The 26,965-nt window shown below is 40.7% G+C and overlaps 1 protein-coding gene across 1 annotated transcript in view; it reads left to right on the forward strand.

Moving 5' to 3' along the window:
* Positions 1-783: 783 nt before the first annotated feature.
* PDK3 (pyruvate dehydrogenase kinase 3) overlaps positions 784-26,965 on the forward strand; it is a 50,777-nt gene continuing 24,595 nt past the window's right edge. Inside the window, exons 1-3 of the mRNA XM_054272239.1 lie at positions 784-941; positions 19,549-19,690; positions 26,755-26,826. Of these exons, the coding sequence (XP_054128214.1) occupies positions 836-941; positions 19,549-19,690; positions 26,755-26,826 (320 nt within the window). The 5' untranslated portion in view covers positions 784-835. The remainder of the gene's footprint in view (positions 942-19,548; positions 19,691-26,754; positions 26,827-26,965) is intronic.

Raw genomic sequence — 26,965 nt, forward strand, 5'->3', positions numbered from 1 at the left:
ACTGGTTAATAAGAGAGCTATGTAACTTGTAGCCAATGACCACTAATTCTTTTGTTCACTAAAGTCTATAATTAGTAAAAAGTTTTGATAGTTTATGTGCTTGATTCATAGAATACCACGGAGCACACAAGCCTGCCCAATCCTGAAACAAAATAATATATCTCTCTCTCTCTATTATTATTGGCTTTTCACACAGCAGGTCACGAATCTGATTTTTGTGGACAACACGGTGCTGGAGTCACCGTCCTTGGAGGCATTTAAGGAAAGACTGGATGTGCTGCTCAGCGCCACGGTAGGGCTGACATGGTGGTGGTCAGGCACAGGCTGGACTCGATGGTCCCAGGGGTCTTCTCCAACCTGACTGGGCAGTGGCTGTGACGCCGAGGCCATTTCGACTGAGGACAGTGTGACTCCTAGGGCCATTTGGACTGAGGGCAGTGACTGTCACTCCAAGGACTATTCGGACTAAGGGCACTGTGACTTCGAGGGCCATTTGGACTGAGGGCAGTGACTGTCACTCCAGGGGCCATTTGGACTGAGGGCAGTGACTGTCACTCCAAGGGCCATTTGGACTGAGGGCAGTGACTGTCACACCGAGGCCGGCCTGACCCACCCGCCGTTCCCCACACGAGCCCTGCTCCGCTCCCGCTCCCCTCACGCGCCCGCCCCGCCCCGTCCCCCGCGCGCCGACGTGCGCGTGCGCGGAGCGGGCTCGGCGCTCGCCCCTCCCGCCGGGCCGGGCCGGGCCGCGGAGCGCGACGGGCAGCGCGGAGCGGCCGCGCCCGGGCAGGAGCCGCCGCCGGCGGGAGCGCAGCGGAGCCGTGCGGGCCGCGCCATGCGGCTGTGCGGGGCGCTGCTCAAGAACCCCATCCCCAAGCAGATCGAGTACTACTCGCGCTTCTCCCCCTCGCCCCTCTCCATCAAGCAGTTCCTCGACTTCGGTGAGTGCCGGGGCCGCGGGCTGGGGGTGTGGGGGTCGCTCCCGGGCAGCGTTGGCCGGCGCGCAGGGCCCGCTCCTCGGCCGCGGCTCCTCGGCCCGCATCGGGAGCGCGGCCGGGGCCCGGCCCCGCAGGCCCCGCGCTGCCACCCCCGGGCCCGGGCGCGGCGGCGACTGCCGGTGGCCGGCAAACAGCCGCTGCTCGCCTCGCCCACGGCCGGCGGAGCCGGGAGAGCCGGGCTTGCCCCTCCGCCAGCATTAGCCCTGACATCGCTGCCATTGCGATGGGATCAAAATAAGAGCTCCTGGCCTGACGGTTTGTGAGCTTAGCGAGTGAAGGGGAGAGTAAGTTAATGGTCTTAGCGTGAAAATTGGAATCTGCCGTGCTGAGATCGGCTTAATTAAAGCTCGGGCATGAACTCTTATCCGCGCTTGTATGGGAGACCTGTTTGTGTAACATTCAGGAGCACTTCGGGAGATGGTGCTGTTCATAAATAGCATTCTTCTTTTCAGAAGCCCTGGAATGAAATCCAGGAGTGGTTTGTGTTGTTGTTAAAAAACATGCTTCCATCTAGATAACGATAAACCCATATCTGTATCAGAGGTTATTTGACTCTTGCTCTCTGACACGAAAGTTGTTGAGATTTTATTATCCTATAAGTATTGCTGGCAGAGTCAATGTAAAGGCCGTGTGTAACATCGTGAAGCTTAACAGTGTTTCTTCATTCCACTCTTACAGTAAGAGTACAAAAGGACAAAAACAACCTAGTGTTCCGCCAGAAAGTGATTAAAAGTGAATACAATTGCACAATTATGGTAATGGTATTAGTGAAAAAATGCTGTAAGTACAGGAAGCCAGTAATATATCGTCTCAGTGAAACAGGATTTTGTACCATTAAAAAAAAACCAACAAAACCCCTTGTCTCCACTTAAAGGAGAACCTGACTAGAAGCTGTGCTTTCTCACCTGAGTTTGTTACCTCCTCCCCACCCTTTCCTGTGCTGCTGGGCTTCTTCTCTAGCATTGCTGCTTCTTATGCTCTGTTTTTCTGTACTGGCAAGAACAATCGCCTAAGGCTCAGAACATCTTTATTTTAGTCCTGGCACTAAACACATTGTGTCACCTTAGCCTGTTTAAAAGTTGGGTTTGTGAATTGTTGCTGGAGAAGTATTGGTGGTTGTGAGCCTTTTCAGTTGTGACTAAAGAGGTGTAAAGATTTCAGGATTTGCTTTTATGCCTTGGATGTTCGGACTAAACTTTGCTTTTGGTAACGATTTCTACAGTTCTATGTTGCCCTGTGTTATTGTTTTTGGACATCTCTTCTGTGGCAGCCTTTTCATAATGTTGCATTTGTTTTGACATTGCAGTTCCTGTATTACTTTATGGTCTCGTGATTCTTTAGAAGTATTTTCATTTTACAATTTTAAGCCTGGCTTCTGTTACTGGAAATGAACAGAATGAGAACAGGACGTTACAGCCTGGCCAGCCTTGGTCTTTAGACGTGCTCCAGTTGTCACTGGATGTGGCATTGGCATCTTCTGTGTGTGTGGCTATGTATTTAAGGGTCTTCATGTCTTAAGACTGATGGGAAACTATCTAGTCACTGACATTTAAAACCTCTGAAGAAAAAAAAGTCCATAGTTTAGTCTTGAAAGGTCACCAGGAGTTTCTAAAATTAGTAGGCTTATGTTCTATCAACCTTGCTAAACCTATCACCTTGATCTTAATAAGTTTTATGAGCCACTTAACATCTCCACTTACTCCTTAGTTCCTGTATTTATTTGGGAAAACTCAACTAGGAAAATTACAGAAGTTTAAGCAAATAAATGGAACCCAGTGTAGTGGGTGATCCTAAATGTTTGCAGCTTTGAGTAATTTCAAGTTCAGCTGGAGTCTTCATAGGCCTAGGGGGAAAACTGACATCAAAATGTAAGTGATAGTGCAGGAGTTTTCCCACTTGAGGTGTGGAAGGCCTGGACAACATGTACCATGTCAGGGAACTGTGTTATTTATATCTGAGTTAGCCAAAAAAGAATTTACTGGTGTTACAGGACATGAGTATTCGGGAGAGGAAATATGCCAAGCATAAGGAGCAGAGTACTCGAGGTGCAGTTCAGTTGTGTTTGTTCATTTGTAAGGATGTTTGATGGGAAGGAGACACTGTTTTGTGGTCAGCTTGTAGAGGCTGTTTAGTGTTTCACTTCATAAGAAATGGTCTTTTTAATTGAGCTACATGAATGTAGTGCTAGTTTTACAAAAACGTGGCTGAATTCTCAACAAATGTTGAAGAAGAGTAAGGCCAAAGGAAATGTGTGAATAACCCTCTCCTGACTTCTGATTTTGTTGTCTGATGCACATTTCTCATATGGAATTTGCCCTTACTGTGATTTGGATTTGTGTGAAGAAAGTTTTTTGACTTAATTTCTGACAATAGTGAAACTACAATGTGTTCCTTATGTCTTTTTTATATTGGTTGTATTGGTTTAGACTAAGTTGACTTAGAGATTTGTAAAATTCTGGCGAGCTGGGAAAGAGAAACTTTGTATTTCTTGTGAGCTGCAGAGTCTCTTCAAAGATAATTGGTGGCAATGTATATTGAGGTGCAGCTTGGGCTTCTCCAAATTACTGACTGGCAGTGGGGGTTGTATGGAACACAGTTGTGTGCATAGCGAGGCTCTGGAGTCTCTATTTCTTTCCAGTGATATAAATTAATGGCATTTATTTTAAACCTTTCTCTGCTTTATTCAGCTGTTTAAACCACTATAAGAAACAGTTTGTTTAAAATAGCTTGCCAGTACTGAAAGCCTGTGAAGCAAACCAGAAGGCAGCAGTTCAGGCAGTGACACTTGCTTGGTTTTGTAGCTGAGTCCTGTCAGTGCCCATGTTCTGGTGAGCCTGCAGCTGTCTCTGGGAGTGTGTCAGAGGTTACTGTGCCGTGGGCTTGGGACCTCTGTGGCACAAAGTCTGAGTGTTCACTCTGTGCAGCATTTTCCTTTCTTTCTCTGTGTACACTTTCTGTTTGCACACTCCTGGATTCTGTTCAGGCAGTTTATTACAAAGTGCATTTCCCAAGGTTCTTGTACAATTTCATTCCTTTGCAAAAGAATGACCTTCTGTAAATGTGTTTCAATATAAACAAATTTTGACCTTGTTTAATGCTAGCATGTCACTCCAGGTTTATCCAGGCCTCCATAATTATTCTACTCTGGAAAAAATACAAAATCTACCAACTGGATTCAGCTGTGTACTTCCAAACTTCTGTAGTTCCTCTGGAAGTTGTTTTTTTGGTAGATTTCCAAGTGCAGGCATACCTTAATGACCCAGACTAAATTAATTACTAAAATATCTTTTCTGAAATGAATTTGTAAATGGAGATTTCATCTAACATTCAGGTGCAGGATCTTTGTACATTTCGGGGCTAGACTGTTTGAGGAAAAAACAAGCCCATTCTGGAGATTCATATTGATGGAGCATCTGAATTTAGCCTTGCTTCAGCATGTGAGGTGGGCCTTAGACAGTGAGAGGTTAATCCAAAATAGCCGATGCTCAATCAGCAACCACACACATGGGTAACCAATTGGTCAATCCCTTGCCTGGGGAACTAATAACCTGTCTGAGGAAAGCAGAGTTGCTTTTCTAGGAGTGTCTTAGCATTTGAAAAAGCCACCCAGAGACTGAGCTGCTGCTGCCTGCCCTGCAGCCTGTCCTTGGCACGGGCCAGCCCGGGAGAGCTGCAGAGTGCTGAACCCTGCCCCAGCTGGCAGCCAGCACACAGCTGCTCCTTCTCATGGGGTGCTGGGCTGGCAGTGAAGTCACTGACAAGTGTTCTGTCAGGTGAATGGTTGTGCTGCAGAGGTTACATGTAATTAGGCACAAACGGAGAGATGAGTGGGGTATAAATGGTGTAATCCTTTGATCATGCATGAAGGAGGCATTTGGAGCTGTGTTAGGGCTGTGTTGGGAGTGTGTGCCAGGATACTGTACTCGTGTAATCCTCTCATTGCTGCTGCTCAGCTGACCGAGTGTCTGAGGCCTGAGGTGTGTTTTGTCAGAAATATCAACCAGCTGCTTTGGGGGCTTGTTTACTACTGAACTGTCTTGGCCAGTTGGACCTAGCTATATTCTGTCCTTCTTGTTTCATGTTTCAAACAAATGCACTGGGTGAATTGTGCACCAAAAGGGTTAAACTTGGTGTTTTGTTAGCTCTTTGAACATGCCATATATTAGTGCTCACATACCACTAATGAGTTGGGATAAAAAAGCTGTGCTTGTGCTGAAGACAGAGGATAGTGAATCACAGTGAATTCTTGTGGTGGAATGTGACTTGGGAGATCCTGATTTTGCAGGTTATAATCAAAATATTTGTGGTGGCTGCTGCAGTTAGTGGCACTGAGAAATATCACAAAGGCTGTAATTTAGTAATTTTACTGTACTGAGAACAGCTGAGCAGGCAGCAGATAATCACAGTGAGTGCATGGAACTGTTGTGCCCTGGGGCTTATCTGGAGGAAAACATGATCAATAGATCCTTCTCATTTTTCAAACACAATTTTGGTATGAAATTGTTTTGTTTATGTCATATTTATTAAACTTACATGTCTTGGGGAAACACGTAGGCCTCTTCCAAAATGACATAAAGAGCAAACCAGGTGCCAGCATTGCTGTTGGTTGCTGCCATTTGTAGGAGCAATATTAAATGGGGGTTTTGAAAGAGTATTTATGTCCCATGTTGCCTTCTTGGTAGAGGCTTGGATCTGAGCTGAAAGCTGCCACTGGAGAGGTAGCTGGCAGATACACTTTGAACAACATGTAGGGGTAGGAAAGTAGAGATCCAAACCTGCCTCCTGTCTCCAAATGTGATTGTTAATCTTCTTACAGAATATGGCTGTTGGAAGATTTTTCTACACAAAAAGATATTGGAAGATTTCTATTGGTTTTTTTTGGGTTTTATTTAATAGAATATTAGTGGAGTGACTGTGCATCTATAGCACTTGCAAAGTTTAGGGCTAAAAGATATTAAATACCTGCTATTTATTGGTTGTGGCTGTGCTTTTTCTGCTGCTCTCTGTGCATTGTTCTTAAAACCTTGCACTTGATTTAAATGCACCTTCAAGACAAAAATGGCCTCTTAGCACAAATGTTCACTGGTATGCTGGCCACTGCATGGGATCAGAAAGATGAATGCTGGCCAAACATTACTGTCTTTTATTTTCATCTGACTGGCTTCAGCTTCCATCCAGCAGTTTCGTTAGAGCTTTTGTTGGTGGATGGGGATCCTTTGATGCCTGGAATATTTGTGCTATGTGGTATATGTACATTGTCATGGAGTTATCTTTCTTGGTTTCACAAAGATAAATACATTAAATCAACTATTTGCAGCCTTATGGAAATACTATGGAATTAACTTTTATTGCTGACTTTTCCAGAATTTTCAGTATTGTTCTTCAAATATGTCTTTTAGAACTTAAAATAGAATCCCTTTAGGAATTTTGTGTAACACTGGGATAAAACTGTTTTACTGCTGTTTAGTTTTTACCTTGAAAGGCTACCAGTGACAGCTGATGTGCAAGCTGGATTGTCTGCCTGCTTTTGTTCTTGAATTCTTATGCAGTTACCACTCTTCCATGTGCAGTCCTTCATTCCCTAGATCTGGGCATGGATGAAGTTCACATTTCAGAACATTAAAAAGGGTTTCCTGTGAATGGGCTGTAGCACAGCAAGTAAGCTGGAAGCTTTTTGATGCAACTGTTATTTATAACCTGCTCCTATTTACAGCTGCCAGTTGCTGGCAGGCAGTGATGTTCCAATCCTATATATAATATTGAGGGGTTTTATAGGGCCTGCTATTGATTGTTGGAAGGTCTGGAAGAGTCATTGTGGTTAGGTAACTTTGTTCAGCAGCCACTATTGACCTGTGTGACAGACATATCTGTGTGTGGGAGTGCTGATAACAGTGGAATACCAGATTGTGATGCATTTCATTTACAGACTTCTCTCTGTCAGTCACTTTTACTGGCTGTTTATTCAATAAAGGAGTACTTAATTTCTGTGAGTTATTGACACTTCATATATTCTGAATTCAGTATTTTAGTATGGTTATAGTACAAATTCCATAAATTGCTGTAGATGATCAAACTGGATCACCAAGGTAATTGTTTTTCCTTCCTCACAGAGCCTAAGCATTGAAAATTCTGCCTTCAGTACCTGGTTTGGCTGGCCACTCTTTCCTGTAAGCATAGGCTAGTAGTCTGCAAGTGAGCACCCTTCAGCTGATGGAATTGCTTGATATTTGTTTCCCAAAGCAGCAGAAAATTTCTCAGTTTGGGTTCTGTTTGTTTGTGTTTGTCCACTGATCAGAGGAGCTGTGCAATCCTCTGCCTTGGGATGCTGGGGAGGGAATGATCTTTCCCTGCACATGGATGTGTCTGCATGCTTGAGCTTTTCTGTATTCCCTGAAGCTGCTGTGGTGTGTGAGCACACAGCTGAATGCCTTGGGTGAAAGAGAGAGGACAAGAACTCCCCATCTGCATGAAGCAATAAACAATGCCTGTGGGTTTGTTTATTTCTTTTTAGCAAGTAGCAGAAGCAGTGGAGAATGCTGCTTGGCAGAAATTGAGGGCTTGGGAAGCTTCTTTCTAGAGGGGCAAAAAATAGGATTTGTAGCTCCTGAAGATCTAAGAATGTTTGGGACATGTTTTTCTTCTAGCAACTCATAGAAATTGTTGAAATGCCTTCTTTAGAGTAGATGTAAACTATTAAGGAGGCACTGAAAATCTGAAATTAAATTTTGATTGAAACAAACATGAATTTGGTAGCATTCCTTCTCTGGAATGGAAGAACTGACAGCCAGTGGTTTAAAAATAGCATAACTTCTCCAAGCTAAGAAAACAGGCTGATGGGGTCTCTCCTAAGACATAAGGAGGAGGATAAGATGATCTGTCAGTTTGAGAAAGAGCAATTCTGATGCAGACAAAAGATAGGAAAGCAGCAGAGCAGTGTTGATTAAAAAACCTATGAAAGCTGGAAGCAAGGACATCCTGTCTTGGGTTGCAGTACAAATAACAGCCAAGGTGAAAAGTCATGGGATAGAAAAGCAGATAAAGAGATGTTGAGATAATTTAGAGTAATTGGGGAGAATGCTGAAGTGAAACATTTACTTGATGAAAGCAAGTACATAATGATAAAGACTGCTGAATTAATCTTTGCTTTGGTCTTCAGAAAAGGAAGAATTGTATCCAGAAACATAAAGGAAATCACAAGTCTCCCCTGACCCAAATTTTAGATAAGCTGAAATATATTTAGATCCTCCTGGCTCAGGGGGTTCCAGTGGAAGTAAATCAGTTCTGTGTGTTGTGAGCAGCTGAACACTTTCTGCTGCACATGAGTGTGCCCTGGTGCAGCGCAGCTCCTGCTTGTGGGCTCCATGGAAATAATGAATGGGGATGGCCCCAGGGCTTTGGAAGTGGGAAAATACACTGCTTGTCTTTCTGAGAAAAGGAAGAGGAAATTGGAGTTAAATCAGGTTGTCTGAAGTAGCTGAAAAAGAGATGGAGCTAATAATGAGGTAATACATAGATAAGCACCAAGAGATAGTGAGGCAGTAAAGAGTCAATAGATTGTGTTGGCCTGGTCTAATTTCCATGTTAATTTGGTGTGTGCTAAGGCAGTAGCAATAGTGCTGTACCTGGCTTTTTATGAAGTTTGGCACAACCTTGTGTGATGTTCTTAATTAAAAACAAACAAACAGAACTCAATGTACAAAATAATGGAATAACTGCAAGGTGAGGTTGTTGTATCAGATGTTCAGCGTTATGGTGGGCTGACCCCATCCAGCAGCTGAGCACCCACCAGGTGCTTGCTCTCCTCCTTCCACCCCCACTGGCATGGGGAGAGAAAAGGGGACAAAAATGAGAGAACTTAGGGGTTGAGAATAAGACAGTTTAAATAAAGCAAAGAGGAAGAGGAACAAGTGATGCACAGGCAGTCACTCAGCACCCCCAGGAGAGAGCTGTGCCCAGCCAGTCACTGTGTGACAGACATCCTGGGGGACAAAGCCAAGCATTTTGTTATTGCTGGGCATGGCATCATGTCACATAGAACATCCCTCTGTCCCCATCCAGCCTGGCACCCACCCCCAGCCCTGCTTGCTGGGGTAGGGACTGAGTGCAGGAGAGACAGAAACCCCTCAGAGGTGAGCAGGTCCGGCAGGTCCCGTTCAGCCAAACACAAACAGCCCCTGCTGGGCACGGAGAGCAGATCTGGCCCCAGCACTCCCACAGGGATGGTGAGAACACTGCACAAACACTGCATTGTGCTGGCAGTCACTGATTTTCACTGCTCTGTGAAGAGTGAATGGTGTGTCTCCAGTCCCCTCAACTCAAACCAGCATAATCCATCATAAAATTCGGCATAGATTTAGCAATTGTTTTATCTAATTCCACAGTTACTATATTAGAAGTGCTTTACTTGTTGCCAAGTATAGCATTATATATAAGCATTCTATTATAAACATTATATATATATAAGCATTATATTATGCTTAATATAATGGCCTTTTTAAAAAAACCCTTTTTCTCAAAACTGCTGAAATATTTTACAGGCTGCTACTTATCCTTTAAAAAATGTTTGGGTTTTTGTGTTTTTCTGGAGTCAGTTAAATGTAAGTTTTCTTTATGGCAATATTAGGTTGAAAGGATGAATTGGAGCACTGAACTGTGACTCAAGGTATAGTTCTCCTTTTTCTGATGCTTTGTGTGTTACAAGAGGCTATTTTATTTGCTCTTGTTTCCTTTTAAACCTTTCTATGTACATGTGACATTCTCCCATGTTTCTTTGTTCTGTTTAAATTTTCTGTTAGTTTGTAGTCAATGTAAAAAAAGTGACACAGTATTAGAAATATTTTCATTGACTTAATTAATGAAAATAGTAGGCTTGTGCAAATTGACATTTTTCAGAATTAGATTTAAGACTGTGAATAGAGAGGCAAAATTTTTTTGCTAAAAATAATTTACATTTCAACTGCTACTTGTTTGATTTAGTCCTTGTTTTTGCTTTTCTGAAAAATTTTCATAGATTGCAAAAGCGCCTTCAAACTGATAAGTAGCAATGACATAGAAGAATCCTCTAACCTTTTTTACAGTGTGGTTTGTTAATGATCAAAAGTGTTTTGAAACAAGATGTTTAACAGTGTAATACATTTCACCTCAGTGAGACTGAAGGGAAACTGGAGCATGTGGTATTGGCAGTATTTTTATGTAATTGGTTTTAACTGTGTGAGTCTTTGCTCATAAACATTTATTTTATTTATGCCAGGGATTTGGAATAGCTTTTTCTTTGGCAGGTTGTCAGGAACTAGAGGATAAAACAGGGATTTGTCTTTTTCTGGAATGGTTAGAGAGAATTATGGAAGTTTTTCATAAAGGTTAGGAAGGAAGTTGTCAAAGTTGTGAGAGCTTAGGGAGAGTGTTAAAAATTTGGAACATCTAATTATAATCTTCAATGTGATACACATTTTAACCTCTTATGGGAGGAAAAGGTGATTATAAGACCCAAGAAGCACAAGTCAGTTTTTTGTGGTCAGTTTGTTGTAAGAGAAGCTCATCAGAGCATCAAAAGGGGAATAAGGTTTCTTTGGCTTGGTGCTTTAAGCCTCATTCTACATCTAAAAAAAAAAAGTTATAAATTTTTTTAAAATTTTGCATCTCACCAGAGCAAAACACAAGATGTGTTTCATCCAGGGTCTCCTTTGAAAGCCCAGAGCCTTTGGCAGGGGAGGCCAGGGCTGTGTTCCCCTCCTGGGGCTCTGGGACACCTCGGTGTCCCTGCTCAGGTCTCAGCAGTGCTGCTGGAGAGGAGCTGATCCAGCCTGCAGGGCCTCGGTGTTTGGTCCTGTTTGTCTGGTTGAGAAGCCCCTTGTGCCTTGCTAGGGAAGGAGTCTGGGTTGCACAGGTTGTTCTGAGATCAAGAACCTGATCAGGGCCATGCTTTCTCCTGAGAACATTTTGGCTCCTTGCCTGTCATTATAGGTGGGGAGTGCCTGTGAGGATGGCGAGGCAGAGTTTGGCTGCTGAAATGATTCACCTGACTTGGAGCCTACTCCCAAATTGCTCAGAGGAAATACAGCCTTGGGTCTGTGTCTAAAAATAGTACTGGTAACTGGTTGAGTGCCTCTGCATTAAACTTTATAGATGCTTTTGATTATTGTGTGGTCTCTAGGCAAATGCATTAAAATACTCAAAAAGTGATTTTGTTAGATCCGAGTGGTAAGCAGCTAAACATTAGTTTTAGATCAGGGAAGCCTATTTTAAAAACTCACACTTTTATTTTACTTTGGGTTGTTCTGTTTAACAGTACCCAGTGCTGGTTTACAGCTTTGACGAGTGATTATCTGATGATCCATTCCTCTTGAGAGGGACAGATGTGGCTTCACTTGGGTCTTTTCTGTGACAGGAAGGCCGTGGCTGTTGGAGTTAAAATTAATGATTTTAGAGTATTGTGCACTGTTAATTCCTCCTGTTGGTCTCTTTCAGATCAGCAGTAAGTTAAGCTGCTTTCCAGCACAGTCAGTTTCATACACAGCACCATTTACTTGAAACAGGCTTACTGGAGTTGACAAGTTATATATTGTTGTTATTATTATTTATTATTAAATTAGTGTGTAGCTAATATGATAGCAAATGTAATAATTCACTCTGTGTTGAGCTGTCCTGCTGTGCTAAGGACAGCTAGCTGCCATTTTTTCTTTACCTGTGTTTATATGAAAACATGAACTTTTTCTCAATGCCAGTGGTATTCCTTAACATGGGCATAGTAATAATACACGAGACATAAACCAGCTCACTCTTAGGGCTTTGGAAATAAGTGGAGATAAGTATTTTTTTCTGTATACAAATTCAAGAATAGTTGTATTTAATTTTTAACTTCTTAAGTTCAAAAGTCTAGACCTTGATTATGAATGGGATTTGGTCATTCAGACAACAGGATACAGGCTAATGAATTCTCCTGAGTGAATGCTGTACTGAAATTTTCCTTTGGAGCAGAAAGTGAGCATTGCAGTGCCATGCAGTCAAAGAGTTCTTGAGTGTGGTATTGCAATTGTGTTAATTGGAAATGGTTTCTAAGCTCAACTGTTTCAGTACCTCAGCCTTGTTTTATCATTATGCTGTGTCACGTGAGTGCTGGACAATTTACCTGGAAAGCTGAATAACATGTGAGCCTCCTAGTTGGGATTGCATTAGCAGTGAAATGGCCCAGATTGCAGATCCCTGGCCATGCAGTGGTAATAACTGAGTTCTCAGCTGGGAACATAAACCAGGCAGGTTGAGAAGGCACAAGCACCCCTGTTGGTGTGCTTTCCCCAAAGCAGACCCATGGGAGTTGGGCTGAGGAAGAGAAACAAGTATTTGGAAAAGATTACTCGCAGACTTCTGTTCTCTGGCTTTAAGCTGGTTTTCTGGCGCTAGTTGTTTTAGAACTTTAGAACTTAACTGACTTCACAAAATTAATATATTTATTATCATTCAGTTAGATCTAAAAAATATTTTTCGTTTTAATTCTTCAAGTTTCATTTTTGAAACTTTGGAGTTTCTCTGGTTTCCATCCTGACAGAGAATCAGTCTCTTAAGGTGCTAAGTGAAAGCATGCCCTTAAAACAGGACACTTGCATGAAACAATTGCAGGGCTTGGTGGAAGTAGCCTTAGAGAGCAGTAATGGAGCTTGGGCTAAAGCTTAATCCTGAGGTATCTAAAAAGAATCTGAATAGCTGAGGTAGTGGGGTTTGGATCCTTAAATTTCAGATCCTCTGTCTGCAGGTTACCTGAGTGGGAGCAGCTGTGCAGGCTGTGGTTGCTATTCTGTAGCACAGCATGGTGGGTCCATTTTCAAATACAGATCTCTTGGATGCAGTCTGTGATGGGGAGTGAGGGTCAGCAGGAGTCAACATCTGCTGTTATATTCTCTGTGTTCCTTTTGCTTCAGCATCTTCATTGGGTTTTACAAAGCCCTGTCTGGTAGCAAGCAAACAAACCCTGTATGCTTTTTTTATTTTTAGTGCTTGGCGAGATAAATATCTAGAGACTATGCTGAAAATACAGTCATTTCCATTGGGGCATAGGAATGATTTTAAACTCAAACTTGTTTTGCTGAGTTTTGCTTTGTAGCCACATTTATTGGAACTGTGCAAGCATAGCTTGTTTATCTTTTAATAAATAGCCCATGTTCCTGAAATGGTGTGTAATCACTGAAATTCAACTATTCTTCTTAAGTTCTGTTTTCCTAGCTTCAGCAGCAAGTTATTAGTTTTAGCTTTTGCTCAGTCTCCTCTGATGCACTGATCTTTCTGCATATTCCTTTGAAGATTTATTCATCTTCTGCTTCACTTTGTTTTGTTTGTCTATACAGGAGCTATGAAATATTCTGGAAGCTCGAGAGAAGAGAGTGGATATGGCTGATCACTCCTGCTTTGCTGTCTTCTTCCTTTATTTTGCCCTGTCTAAAAGCAACTGTAGTAGTTTCTGATCTTGTTTTCATAGATTCTGGATGGAGTCCCTTGTCTCTGGTATACAACAGGTGGGACTTTGCTTTTGAGTTTTAGAGTAGCACAGTGTCTGTCTCTGCTGTTAGTACATAATTAATGGGGAGAACCAGACCTCTGCCTGCAGTGCAATGACTGTTTCTTCTTTTTCTTGTTTCTCCTTTTCCTGCCTCCTCTGACAGATCAGTTTATATTCAGAAACTACTGATGCTTTTATGATGTGACCTTGGCAGTGCAGTGGCAGCCTGGGGACGTGGCAATTGTATTAGGTTTTTGAACAGGTGACTTTGACCATCATTGTGAAGGGCTGTTGCTGGAGTCTACTCTCAAATGGAGATTAATGAATGTGGGAATCTGGCAGCTTGACTGGGAGCTTTGGAACCAGGGCTCATGGTCTCGTTCTGCATTTCTGCCCTCTTCTGCAGCAGAATGGAGATTTGTGTAGGGCCTTCCGTATGGAACTAATCCTTTTGTGCTGTGGATCTTGGACAGTGCAGTATTGCTCTGGCAGTTGTAGAATTTGCCAGAATTGGATCAGGGCCTGCTGCATGTGTGTGAAAAGCCTCTGCATTGTTCATAATTCTTGCTGCAGGAACCAGAACAAAAGTTTTGTCTAAGTGGAGCTTTGCAAGAGTTGTCTAATTTGTTTTCCATATCTCAGCACTGTGGAGTAAAAGTGAGAAACAGAAGAGAGGAGTAAATGTTAGAGAAGAGTTGAATCCAGAGAGGAGAAAAGAGTAACAGAGAAAGCTGAGAGTAGAATTCAGTTTCCTGAGTTTCCTTTGAATGGAAGGTCCACCAGTGATAACATTGATGTGTAACCCCAAAACATTCTACTTTTAATCTTTTCCCTTCTGATGGCATTACATTCAGAAACTCTAATGTATTCAAATCTGCATTTGTGACCTGTGGTACCTCAGAGCTTCTGGGTCATGTTTTATTGCTATGGTTTTCTTAGGCTTTTTTCTCCCTCTCATACCTGTCTAATTGAATAAATGGCATGATTAGTTTTTGGTGGAAATATGTAACACTTTTTCATATCTGGGAAAATTGATTTAATATTAAATGTTGTCTTCTGGGTGAACTTCTTTTTAAATTTTAATGTGTAAGTTTACTTATATCCTTAACTTAAACTTCTGCTGTGGCAGGCACATGATTCTTCAGGTGTATCATATTTCACTGCATAAGCAAATCCACCAACATTCACTCTTTGAACAGTGACCATTCCAAATGCAGCAATGTTTGTGCAGGTACCACTCCCACAGTGTTTTTACAAACCCTGTGTCTGTCATGTGTAAGGCTGCTACACTGAAAAAATACAAAATCAGAAAATTCTTCAGTGACCTTAGTTTGACGTCAAGTCCAGGAGATTGCTGCTTAGATCTTTGTTTGGCTGATGTATTTTCTTATTTTCACGATGTTGAAGGTTGTGTCTGTTGTCAGTCCATTACACTGACTTTTTTTTAAACAAAATAGTCTCAAAATTGGCATCACAGTTTCTCCTTGGTGCTAGTTTTGAGCTGAAGGTTTGAAAGTGGCAGAGAGGAGGCCATGAATGTGCTTTTTTGTGTGACTTTTACATAGGGTAACTTACTAGACAGGTAAGATTGTTCAGAAGATTGAAGGTGGTAGAACATTTATTAAACAGTTCCTTTTTTAAACCTGTGGTGACACTTGACATTTCTTTCAGCTTTTGTGCTAGCTATGCATGCAATAGTAATAACTTGAGGATTAGTTCCTTCACAAATATCTTGCTTTTTATTGTCATTTTTCTGTCAAAGTAGCTATTACTGTATAACTTAATTTATGTTACAAAAAACACTATGCTGTGTTTTTTCAAAGTCTGACTTGCTTCAGAGTTTCCACTTTTTGCTTGTTTCCCTGTGCAAATTTGCACTGCTTTCTCTTTGCAAGTGGCTAACAAATGTGAGGTGATCACTTTGTTCCTCTTGGGCCATGAGAGAATTAGGGCTGCAAAGGATGTGAGGCCATGTTCAGTCTAATCTCATTTCAGAGACTGAATCAAGTAGCTTAGTGTGGTTTTGGGGAGGTGTTTACCTTCACTAGTAAAAGACATGCCTAAATCAGATCAGGTTGCTCTCTTTTACAGTGCTTACCATCAGGAAGTTTCTGCTAATTAAGAGTTGAATCTTCTGCAGTTTGAGTCCAAACAATGCTTGTTTGGTTCTTGATGGACAAGGTTACTGCTGCCTTCTCTGTGGTGAGCTGAGAGACCTTGGAGAGCATTGCTGTGTTCTGTATTTATTTCTTCTTAGGTAAATCCATCAGATTCACTCATCCCTGTGTCACAGACTGATTTATTGTTGTTATCTTTATTTCTGTTGCATCATCTGTGCTTTTAGAAGATGCTAAAAAAAATGAAATTTACCAGTAGAGTGGGATGTTTTGTGTGTGCTTCTCCTTTCTCCTATTGGATCAAATTCTGGGTTAAGCTGCAGGCACTGTCATCTTAAAAGTTTTTAATCAGCTTGAAAGTGTAACTTCATTAAGAGTAAAAATCTGAAGATAATCTAGCCTCTTGACCCTGAATGAACACCTAATCCCTTAGAAAGCATAATTACTTTACAGGGTTATTTTCTACCAGGAAGAATAGGATGGGATTGCTTTGTTGCCTGCAGTAGAGCAGACCTGTAACAAAGAAGTTGCATCCTGTCTGGTTTGTTTGTTCTTTTTGTAGTCTTAATGTGATTCTTGTTGAAAGAAACTTGTTTCAATGCCTGACTTTGGTCTGCACAATGATTCCACTTGAAGCCACAAAACTGAGTTATTGTTCAACTGTAATCAAGGATTGCTGTTTTAAAGACAGTGAGAAACAAATGGTGGTGGTGTGTGCAAAATTCTGAACCCTATATATCATGAGATGCCTTGCTTGACTTTTCTCTTGGCTTTGTGGATAGGAAGTGTTTCAATTTGAGTCTTCTAGTATTTCCATTTTCAGTTTCTTAAAAGCATACTTATAAAGAGTTTAAATTTTTTGAAATAAAGCTAAATACAGCCCTTGATGCCTAGTGCAGTGTAGTTTCCAGTAGGACATAGGATGACTTTTCTTTTTCCATGTGAATTCACACAAAGGTAAGCAGGTCATTGTTTCATATATTTATGTTCTTAAATAACTTATTGAGGTGTAAATCAAGGAGAGATTATTCACAAACTTAACTTGCACTTTAACCCTCAGAGAGTGATTTCAAATTCCTTTGAAACTGATAGATTCAGACTGGCTTTAGCCTGTGCTGTTTCAGACAAAAGCCTGATGTTGGCAATGTGTATTGACCCAGCTGGAGTCAGAACAAAATCAAGAAAGATTGCAGTATATGTTGAAAAATAGATGGAATGACTAGATCAAAATCAAAGGTAGACTTGGAAAAAAAAATTAAACTGACCATGGCTAAACATGCAGAAGTTTCATTGCAGCTTATTAGAATGCTGTTTCTGGAAGTATCTATAGAACTTAGACTGACTTCATAATACATGCAATTACAATATAATTTATAATAAATTATAAATATGAATTACAATATAATTATATAATATAATTATAATATAATTATTATATAAATTATAAATATAATTTATAATAAATTACCTTAAGAAAATACCTGACATACAGACTAAGGGATTTTATTATTTAGTGTGATGTCCCTTCTTTTGATGGAAGTGGTTGTAGGAACAGCAGCCCAGGAGCAGTGCTAGGACACAGTTTGCTTTTGCTTTGAAAGCTGGAGGATCTCTGATTACTGCTGCTCCCAGCCATTCTCTCTGGCCATGCATCACCTGGTGCTCAGTGCTGAAGCAGCCCTGGAGGCTCTCAGGTAAACTGAGGGCACCTAAGGAGCTGATACAAGGACATGTGCCCCAAACCAAGCAGATGAACTGAACTCAGGCTGAAGTAAGCTTGTAAGCAGGGAAGTCTTAAAACCCAGAGCTTCCTTTCCTCTTCCTGCACTGAACATGCAAAGGGACCCAAAGGTCTCTCAATGTAGGTACCTAAAAGGTCACTGTACAACAGGGCAAGGCAGCTCCTTAAAAAGAGATGGCTTAGAGCTGCTGGGGTGAATAGGTTGAATAGAGATGTGCCCTTGCATGTGGGAGGAGAGGATGTGGGTCTCTTCAGCCAGCTGTGCTTGCCTGTAGCAGCTTTTGTTTGCATTGCACAAACCCATGAGCTGTGGGTTCTTGTTCGTAATTTTCTAATTTTCTGCATGGGCTGTCTTTCATTCATTTTGCTTTTTATCACCTAGAGGATCACTGCACTTGCTCTCAGTCACTCTTGGGAAGAAGCAGTTGTTGTCTTTGTTCTGAGGGATTTTCCTGCTCAGAATGTTTAGGCTGAGCTGAGTCAGAGTCTTTCCTGCTGTCCAGCCTCAGTCTTTAAAGACCTGCTGTATACAGTGATTTGTGAACAAACAAGTGTCTGTCCTCTGTTGTAGGTGTGTTGGTATCTAGTTTACTTGAAAAATTGAGCTCTGAAGTCATTACTGTGCTTCACAGAAAGCAATATAATGTCTTGTTTCCTTTGTCTAATTTTGACAGGGTGTGTGTATTTGTAATTGAGGTGTGAAAATGGGAGCAAGTAAAATAGCTCCAAATGTTTACTGGAAGAGCTGTAAGGGAATTGGTAGCACTATCAGAATTTAATGAGCCCCAGATTGATGATACCTACATGAGCAAGAAAAAAAGGGAAATCCTAATTCTTCCTGCTATTCCCCAAGCTAATGTTAGGGTTTGGGAAGTAATCCATCAATGCATGTTACCTATGCAAAGAAGGTGAAAACTCTGTGATTATAATGGGACTGTCTTAAAAAGTATCTCTGTGATTGTGCTGGTTGCATTGTACTTGAATCTTGCAAATTGTAAATCTCAGTGATTATGTGCCTGGCAGTGCTTTAACACTTTCTGGTTTGCTTGAACGTAATTTCTAGCTCTCACATTATGCCTTCACTCAAAAATTCTGCAGATGGTTGAACTGGTTATCATCACAAAAGACCTTTGCTCTCTTTCTAGATGAAAGCAGAATCCTGGCTGTTCATTACAAGTAAAACACAGACTTTAAAAAAAATTAATTTACCTGGAATCTTTAGAGATTAGTTATGATAGGACTTTCTCCACTTGTTAAAGGATGCAAAACACAAAAATCTGTGTTAAGTCTGATTTTCCATCTTGGGCAAATGACTTAATATCTTGCTTTTAAATATTTGCAGTATCCTTTAATCTTAAGCTAACTACTGTAGCTTAGGATTGCTCTTAGTCATATCAGTCTTTCAGTTTGTATGGGATGGCTTCAGAGAATGAATGCTGTTACCACTAGGTCTGCAGGAAGGTATTGTTATTTTGCTGGATCCATCTTTTTGCTTTCTGACTGTATGGTTGGGATTTTTGTGTATGTTTTCTTTTCAAAATACTAGGCTTGATAAAAATGTGTTTTAAAAGTGAAAGTTAAAGATAAAGATAATCTTAGCTGAGGCCTTTCCAAATGAGAGTGTGGTGATAAGGACTGGACTTTCCTTCCAGGTCTCCAGTGAGAATCTTACAGGGCAGTCCTAGGAGGGATGATGGCCTGTGCTGGTCTCACCAGGTGCTGTTCAAATGTTAAAGTACTAAAGGCTGAAGAACTTGTGGCATGAAACATCAGCAAACTGTTGTCATTTTGTTTTGTCCTTTTGTTTGCACTCCTTACCCTCTCTTAGGTGTGCAGCATTTACTTTTTAAAAGCTCACTTATATACTAAAGTTGTATTGATAAAAGCTAGTATTTTGGGGTCTTATTTCCAGGTAATATCAAGTATTTGATATTTGATGAATTTTATTTATATGATGAGAGATTTTTGTTTATGGGGGAGAAAATGGGATGATGTGAATGGTGGAAGAATGTCAGACAAAAAGGGTTAAACTCTAGGAAGGTGAAAGTTTAGAATAGGTCTCATGAGTGAGAAGAAAGTAAAGGTGAGTATTGAAATTGCTTTAAAACTTCTTATTTTCACAAGTGGTTTTTTTTTTAAAGCTCCTAACAGTAGGAAGTGTAACATTTGATGTGCTGCCATGTTTTTCCTTGCCTCTGCCAGGCCGTGACAATGCCTGCGAGAAGACCTCGTACATGTTCCTGCGGAAGGAGCTCCCTGTGCGACTGGCGAACACCATGAGGGAGGTCAATTTGCTGCCTGACAATTTACTCAACAGGCCTTCGGTTGGGCTGGTACAGAGCTGGTAAGTGTAAAAAAAATTGGATTGGAAAGTTATTGTGAAACTAACACTGTTTGTATTGTTCTGCTTGCAACAGAGGATCATTGAATTCTGAATCGGTCAGTTTTCTGCCTTGAACTGTTTATAGTGTGTCTTGTCAAGTGAAGTTTCATTTTCTTCTGATGTTGAGCATATGCCCTAATATGGATCCTAGCTAAGGATTTGTAAGTTAGTAAAAACATGCTGTTGTCTCCCAGGTAATTAAAATGAGTCCATAAGAGCAATCTTTTTAAACATTCCTTACTGTATTGCACTCATAGCTTCTTGAAACAGCTGCATTTTCTCCTTATTCTTCCTTTGCAAAAAAACACTGAGAGAAAGTTAAGACCTCATCTGTTTTTCTCACTGCTAAATCTTTAAAAACAACCTGGTATTCAGTGGAAGTTATGGAATGGGTCAAAAATCTGGTGTGGAATGGGTCAAAATCTGGTGTCATCCAGTAAACAACATTCTCCATTGTAATAATTAGCATGGATCTAAAGTGATTTCAAGCCCTGCCATCTTTTCCACAGTAATTAATTTCTAGCCTAATTGCATGTTTGGTGAGATTTGGAGACTGCTGCCTTGGATGTATAAGCACAAAAAAAATTGTTGTTCATGGAGTATTTATTGTTCATTTACCTGTTAATCTTTTAAAAACACTTTTTGTAAAAATATTTTTGCAGTATACAAAGAAGTCTCTTTGTGAGTAGCAGCTTATTTAACAGTAAAAGCAGCTGATGTTGTAGGCTTGTGTTAAATTCAGTCATAGCCCTTGAGCCAAGAGCTTCTGTGCTGACTCTATGGTGACTGCTGGCTTGGGTCTCCTATGCATCAAGCTTCAGACTTACAAAATATAAATTAGGATGTATGGAATTGAGTTTGTCTTTGCAAAGTAACAGTGGATGTCTTGATGACCACTTCAAGTACAGTGATGGAGTGCTTCAAGTGAGGGTAACTGCTGTGGAGCCACACAATCACTTTGTGGTTAGGTGGCAGCTTGCAAGGTTTGAAGGCTTGTCTGTCTGTTTGGTGTCACAGGAAGTTGTTATGCTTGTAGAAAAGATAGATAATCTGCAGGTCTTCTAGGCTTTTCTAATCTGGTTGAGCTTGTGAGCCTGTCTTAAATGAAATGTGGACACAGGTGAATGAAGAAAAGGAAATAATTTTTCTGTAGTGACTGCAGCCTAATATTTCTATTCCAAGTGTCTGTGCTGTGCCTTGTCCTTCTGCCCTGCCTCTACAGAGCTAAGCAACATCTGGATCCTTCTGGCAAAGGAACTGAGTGGGTGTTCAGAGGGGAGACCCCTTCAGAATTTTGGCTGCAGAGATTTGAGGACTCATGATGATTTCTATGGCCACAGTAGATAATTACTGATGGAAAAAAGGAAAAAAAGCCCAAAACTCCAAATAAATAAAAGCAGCAGCATGTGTTATATGACAATGTGATTTGCACCATCACAGCTGCAGACCAGTAGTTGTCTGTTGGACACGCTGAAACACCAGATGTGATGTGCTGAAGAAGTTGCAATGGACATCAAGCCCAGAGATGGAAGTTTGAAATCAAAGTGTTTTCTGTAATTTTCTTCTGATTGTGATCTATAGTTAACCAAGAGTTTTTGTGGGAAGGAGTGTCTTCATTGAGATTATGTGAGAATATTTTTATCATCTTATGTCAAAAATAATAAAAGTAATTGTAGCATTTTTCCCCTTGATTCTAGGTGTGGACTTTAAAGAGCTTAGTTCTTATTTTTCTGTTCAGAGGTTTTAAATTGCTTAATTAAACATTTACCTGTAGTTTGTAAGTCCTGGTGATAACACTTGAGAAAAATTTATCTTTTAAATTTATCTTTTAAAAAGACCAAACCAAAGATTTTATTAACTTCAGTGTGAATGATGACCTTGATGTTATGTAGCTCTGTTGATAAGTTGATAACAGGTTTTGAAACACATTTATAGGTTCTTAACCTAAGGTTTAGAGATACTATCAGAGTGAGATTCCTGGATTTTATGTAGTAGAATAAATAAATATAAATTTAGTTGTTCAGCTGTTCTATGAGCTTGTAAAATGAAAAAAAAAACCCTCTTCTTAATGCAGTTCAGAACTACTTCAAGAAAATCTTTTTTTGAGGGTCAGATTTCACCATCCTTTGTTTTTGCTCTGCCATAGGTTCAGAAACCTCGGCAGTTCATTAATAGGCAAGGAAAAATTTATTGTACATTTGCCACAAGTTAGAAAAACATTTAATTCCTTACTCACTTTAATATATTTGCTGATATTCAGTAATTTATCTAGTCACAAGCATGTTTGTTTCAATTTTGCCGTGATTTTACACTGGAAAACCTATGTTTTTGTGTGCTTTTGGTGAGACTCCAAATTAGCTGGAGCTTTAACATTTGAGTTCCCAATCTATTCATTAATGCCAGCATGCCAAAAATTAATACAAAACGGTCCTAATCTTTAAGATGGGTTTTATTAGACTTTAAAATTAAAGTGCTCTGTAAATAGAGGAATAAGAAATCAGGCCTGCCTGCAGTGCAGCATGGATCCTTTCCCATCAATCCTCTCTGCTTCCAGCCATGCAACGTTCTGGGTTGCTCAGTTGTCTCACCCTTGAGGTTCCCTTGGGAGGCAGCCTGGTTTGCTGCTCCCTGCTGCAGGCAAGGCCTGTTCTCTCCCTCTGCCATCCATCTCCATGGCCATGCTGGAGGCACTTGGCTTCCTGTGCTTGCCTGCCAGTCTGATTTTACGACTGATTGCTTGATTGCTCGTGGGAAAAGTGCTCTGTTGGTTTTTTCTCCTTCCTTTCTGGGCTCCTCAGCCTGGTGTGTGCAGCACTGAGCAAGACCCCTCTCCTTCCTTTGTACTGCTCAGCTACACTTTCCTGAATAAAGCTGGAATTACCCAGAGAGTGGACTCTGAACAAACCAAAAATAATAGTTTTGCATTTCAGTCAAGGTAAAACATCAGCTCTGTCCCAGTTTGAGGTCTTACCTTAATTTGTGTGTATCTTTTGCAAGGAGTAGAGAAGGAATCAACTCTAGAGTGAAACACAGTTAATATGTTCTGGCTGTGGACTGCAGTGATTCCAAACAGCAGGCAGATCAATAATCAGCACCTTGTTTTCAGCTTCTAAAATCAATGGGCAGCTTGCTTGACCCAAAGAAGTGGGCTTGTTTTTGGCCAGCTTTGAGAGGGCACTGTAACTAAAGTGCAGGTAGGATATTGAATATATAGCAGAATTGTTTAATAAAAGATATGGTTACTAATGTGATGAGGGAAAAAGTTACAATAAAACCTTACAATGGATAAGGTTAGAGCTTATGAAATATCAAAAGTAAGCATGAGGTTTGCACAGTATATTACTCAGTTATATGTAAAATTTACATTTTTTTTTTTTAGCCTGGGCAAATGTCTCTATTTTTTTCGAGGGCTTTTCCTTAGAAAATGCTATAAATTTCCATTCCTCTCTTGGGAAAGACCCATTAGAGAAATATGTACAGTTTAGGGATTAATAATTGGATTTTTTTCTGTTTTCTACACTGAGACTATGCTAGCAAGATTGTGTTACCATGGAGATTTGTTTTATCATTATAGTGCTTTGGTATTAAAATGATTGTAAAGGAAAATCTTAGTGAAATACACATCAGGAAAAAAGCAGAAGTATCTTGCGTGATTTTTTTTAAGAAAAGAAAACCCAGAGCTGACATTATGGGCCTTTGCAGTGCTTTCATGTATGAAATGTGCCATTCTAAAATTATTGCATTTGTCAGACTAACAAGAATTCAATCTATGTGGCAGTAATTAACAGAATAACAAGGCAAAAGGGTGCTTGAAACCAAAGAGCTTGCCCAATGAATTGTAGTGGATTGTGATAAAAAATTAAACACCAGAAAGACAATATGTTTGAAGGGCATGGACTTTGATTTCTGCTTTTGATGACTCACCAAATATAGCAAAATAAACTGACATTCTCTTTTTCTCATATATGCTGGAATTTTTTTTTAAAGTTTGTATTCTCTATACTTGTATTGATATATTAATGATACGGTAATTCATGCATTATTCTGGTGCTTTTTTGTTCTTTCTGGCTGATAATTGTATGTGAACTATGGTTAAACATCACAAGGTCTTGCTTTTTTTTTACTTTACAAATCCTGTAGTTACCGTCTTCATTTATCCCTCTCTGCACCTGCAATTCAAATTCAAACAAAATGCAAGGAAGTAGATGGATTATATGAAAAGGGAATGACATTTTCACACACACTTTTGCAGGAATGGACTGTATTGCTGGCTGCTCACCTTCCTCAGAGTGTAATGGTGGTAGTGGTCATTAAGACCAGAGTTATGAATTTCCTTTTAAACATATTTTTTCTTAATTTCTAATTTTGAGCTTTTTGGGAGAGAGGGAGTGGGGGACTGAATTTTGTGTACAAACTGGAAGTCACACCGGCATTAACGAAAAAGCTGTACAGCATTTGCACCTCTGAGTTTCTATCGAGAGACATAGGACACAAGGTATTGCACACCCCAGACTGGGTGAAGTACAGTGTAGGCACTGAGCAGTGGGTTAGGGTTATTTGACAATAAATGACTTTTTTCTAGCTTGGTTTAGTCATGGGCTTGGAAGAAATTTGAGTGACTTTGGTTTGAAGTTCACCTTTCTCTGAGCTAACTTGCTGGGTACTGTGCTTTTGCTAATAAGCTTGACTTCTAGAGTAGCATTTCCTTTACTTTAGAATCAGAAGGAGAGAACTCTAAAGGAAAAACATTGCCTGTTTCCATAATTTCTCCAGTAATGGCCGGCAACCAGTCAAATCCACCCAGTACAAAAATCAGGTACCAGCTGCCTTTAGTACCAGCAGCCTTCATTGCTGTTTTATCCTTGCGTCTGCACAGGATTGCTGTGGTTTGACATTTATGGTAGGATGTCTGTATTGAAGACAGTCTTTGTGTTGCTTCTCAAGTGTGGTGAAGTTTCAGAACCAGGACTTGGATAGTATTGTACAATGACAGGCGGGGGTTGAAGAACATGCACCTCTATGAGTGAGCATGATCATGATTTAATAGTTGCATGTGAATCAGCCAAGTTCAGAGTGTGATGGTTGTGAACTGGTGACATTTCTTAGCAGCATAAAATAACATCTTTTAAAATAAGCACTACTGAAGGTGTGAGCTACGTGCCCTTCTTGTAAGTGACAGATATTTGGGGAATTTCTGTAATGGTTCCTGGTATTTGCAGGAGGGCACAGATGCACTGAGGGACAGGAGCTGCTGTTCCTGTGCTGACCATGGTGAAAATGTCAGTGTCCCTGAGGAATGTCACAGTGACCTGTGGCTGAAGCTTGAAATGGGGGTGGACCAAGTGGCATGTGATTCTGGAGGGAGTCACACAGACAACAGTGCTACCCAAGCTTCACTGTAGCTTGAAGATGCAGGATGAAGTTTCAGAGCCTTATTAGGCTGGTCTTAACATAGAACTGCTACCAAAAGAGCTTATGCATAGGTCATTTTGTTGAGCTGACCTAATCTACTGGATAGCTGCTACTGCAAAGGGAGAGGCTTGGTTATGTGTTTTGCTTTTCCCTTGTGTAGGCTCTGTGGTTATTTTTTCTCTCTTGTGTTAGTTTAGCTTCAGCTGTTTAGACCTTTCAATTAGTTGTTTTCATGTGCAAGAAAGGTTTGTTTGGTTTTTCTTCTGTCTATTTCACCTCTGCTGGGAGTTGGAGCTGTTGACACACACATGTGATTACCATCTGATTAGTGTTGATGCTGTAGTTGGAGTGGCAGTGCCTGTGACGGTGTTCACAGGGGTCTGAGGATGAGGGAAGAGACGAGAATGTTGACTCCATGTTTCAGAAGGCTTGATTTATTATTTTATGATATATATTATATTAAAACTATACTAAAAGAATAGAAGAAAGGATTTCATCAGAAGGCTAGCTAAGAATAGAAAAGGAATGATAACAAGGGCTTGTGACTGACAGAGACAGTCCAGATAGCTGGGCTGTGATTGGCCATTAATTAGAAACAACCACATGAGACCAATCACAGATGCACCTGTTGCATTCCACAGCAGCAGATAACCATTGTTTACATTTTGTTCCTGAGGCCTCTCAGCTTCTCAGGAGAAAAAAATCCTAAGGAAAGGATTTTTCATAAAATATGTCTGTGACACTTAACCAGGAGTGAAGAGAGGGTGATATTGAAACCCTGCCTTTTATGTGTGTGATTGATTCCTTGTGTGGTTTACTCAGGAAATAGGTCCTGGTTCTGTGGTCCCTAAAGCTCCATGTGAGCTGCTGAATGTGTCTGAATGTGCTCCAGGGGCGATGGCTGGTGCTGAGCACAGAGCTGTGTGTGAGTGGCACATAGGGCAGGCTGGCCACGTTCATGTTGAGGGCTTCTGCTTTGGGTCTTCTGTGGTACCTCTGGGGCTCTGAGCCTCAGTTATTCCCCTGTGAACCGAAGGTCTGAGCAGGAGAGAGCTGTGTTGGGTAAGAGGGGTTTTTGTGAAACCAAGGATTGTGTCACACGGAGGAGCTGTGGGAGTGTGGAATGGGTGTGCTCTCCTGGAGAGCTCTGGTAGGACCAGCCTGGTGCACTCCTGTTATTGTGCCTTTTGGGGAGTGTTCTCTGAGCTTTCTTTTGAAAGGAAACTTGGATTGCTCTCTGAGGAATATGGGAAAAAACTAACATCAGTATAGAGTAGATGAGCGGAAAAATCAAAATACAGGGGCAAACTACCTGAAATTACAGATGTACCTGTAGAGAGGTTTTCTTCCCATTGACTTCAGTTTCATTTATATAGCAATTTTCCTGAATTGCAAACTGTAAGGTCATAAGTAATACTTTTTCACTTAATATATTGTAGTTGCTTTCTTTCCCTTTGTTGCAGCATCCCCCCTACTTTTAGTCTTTGAAGAGAACTGTGTACTGTGCATCTGTTACTTTTACATGACCCTGTAGTCTTAGAACTAAAGAAATTAAAAAGTATTTTATGTTTTAAGTATTTTAATTCTCTTTTTATAATTTTTGCTTGTTTCAGGTACATGCAGAGTTTCCTTGAGCTTTTAGAATATGAAAATAAAAGTCCTGAGGATCCTCATGTTCTGGATGAGTGAGTATCTAAAAATGAACTGTTAGGAAAAAGAAGTTAATCTGTCTCAAATACCAAGTGGTCTTGTACTCTAGGAAAACAGTTACCTTAATTGTAAGTTAGAATGTGTATGGCAAAAGCTAAAATTGTAATCTAGAGT

Source organism: Melozone crissalis, unplaced genomic scaffold, assembly GCF_028551555.1.
Source record: "Melozone crissalis strain CALT ecotype California unplaced genomic scaffold, PUWL_Pcris_2 ptg000013l_1, whole genome shotgun sequence".
Taxonomy (NCBI): Eukaryota; Metazoa; Chordata; class Aves; order Passeriformes; family Passerellidae; genus Melozone; species Melozone crissalis.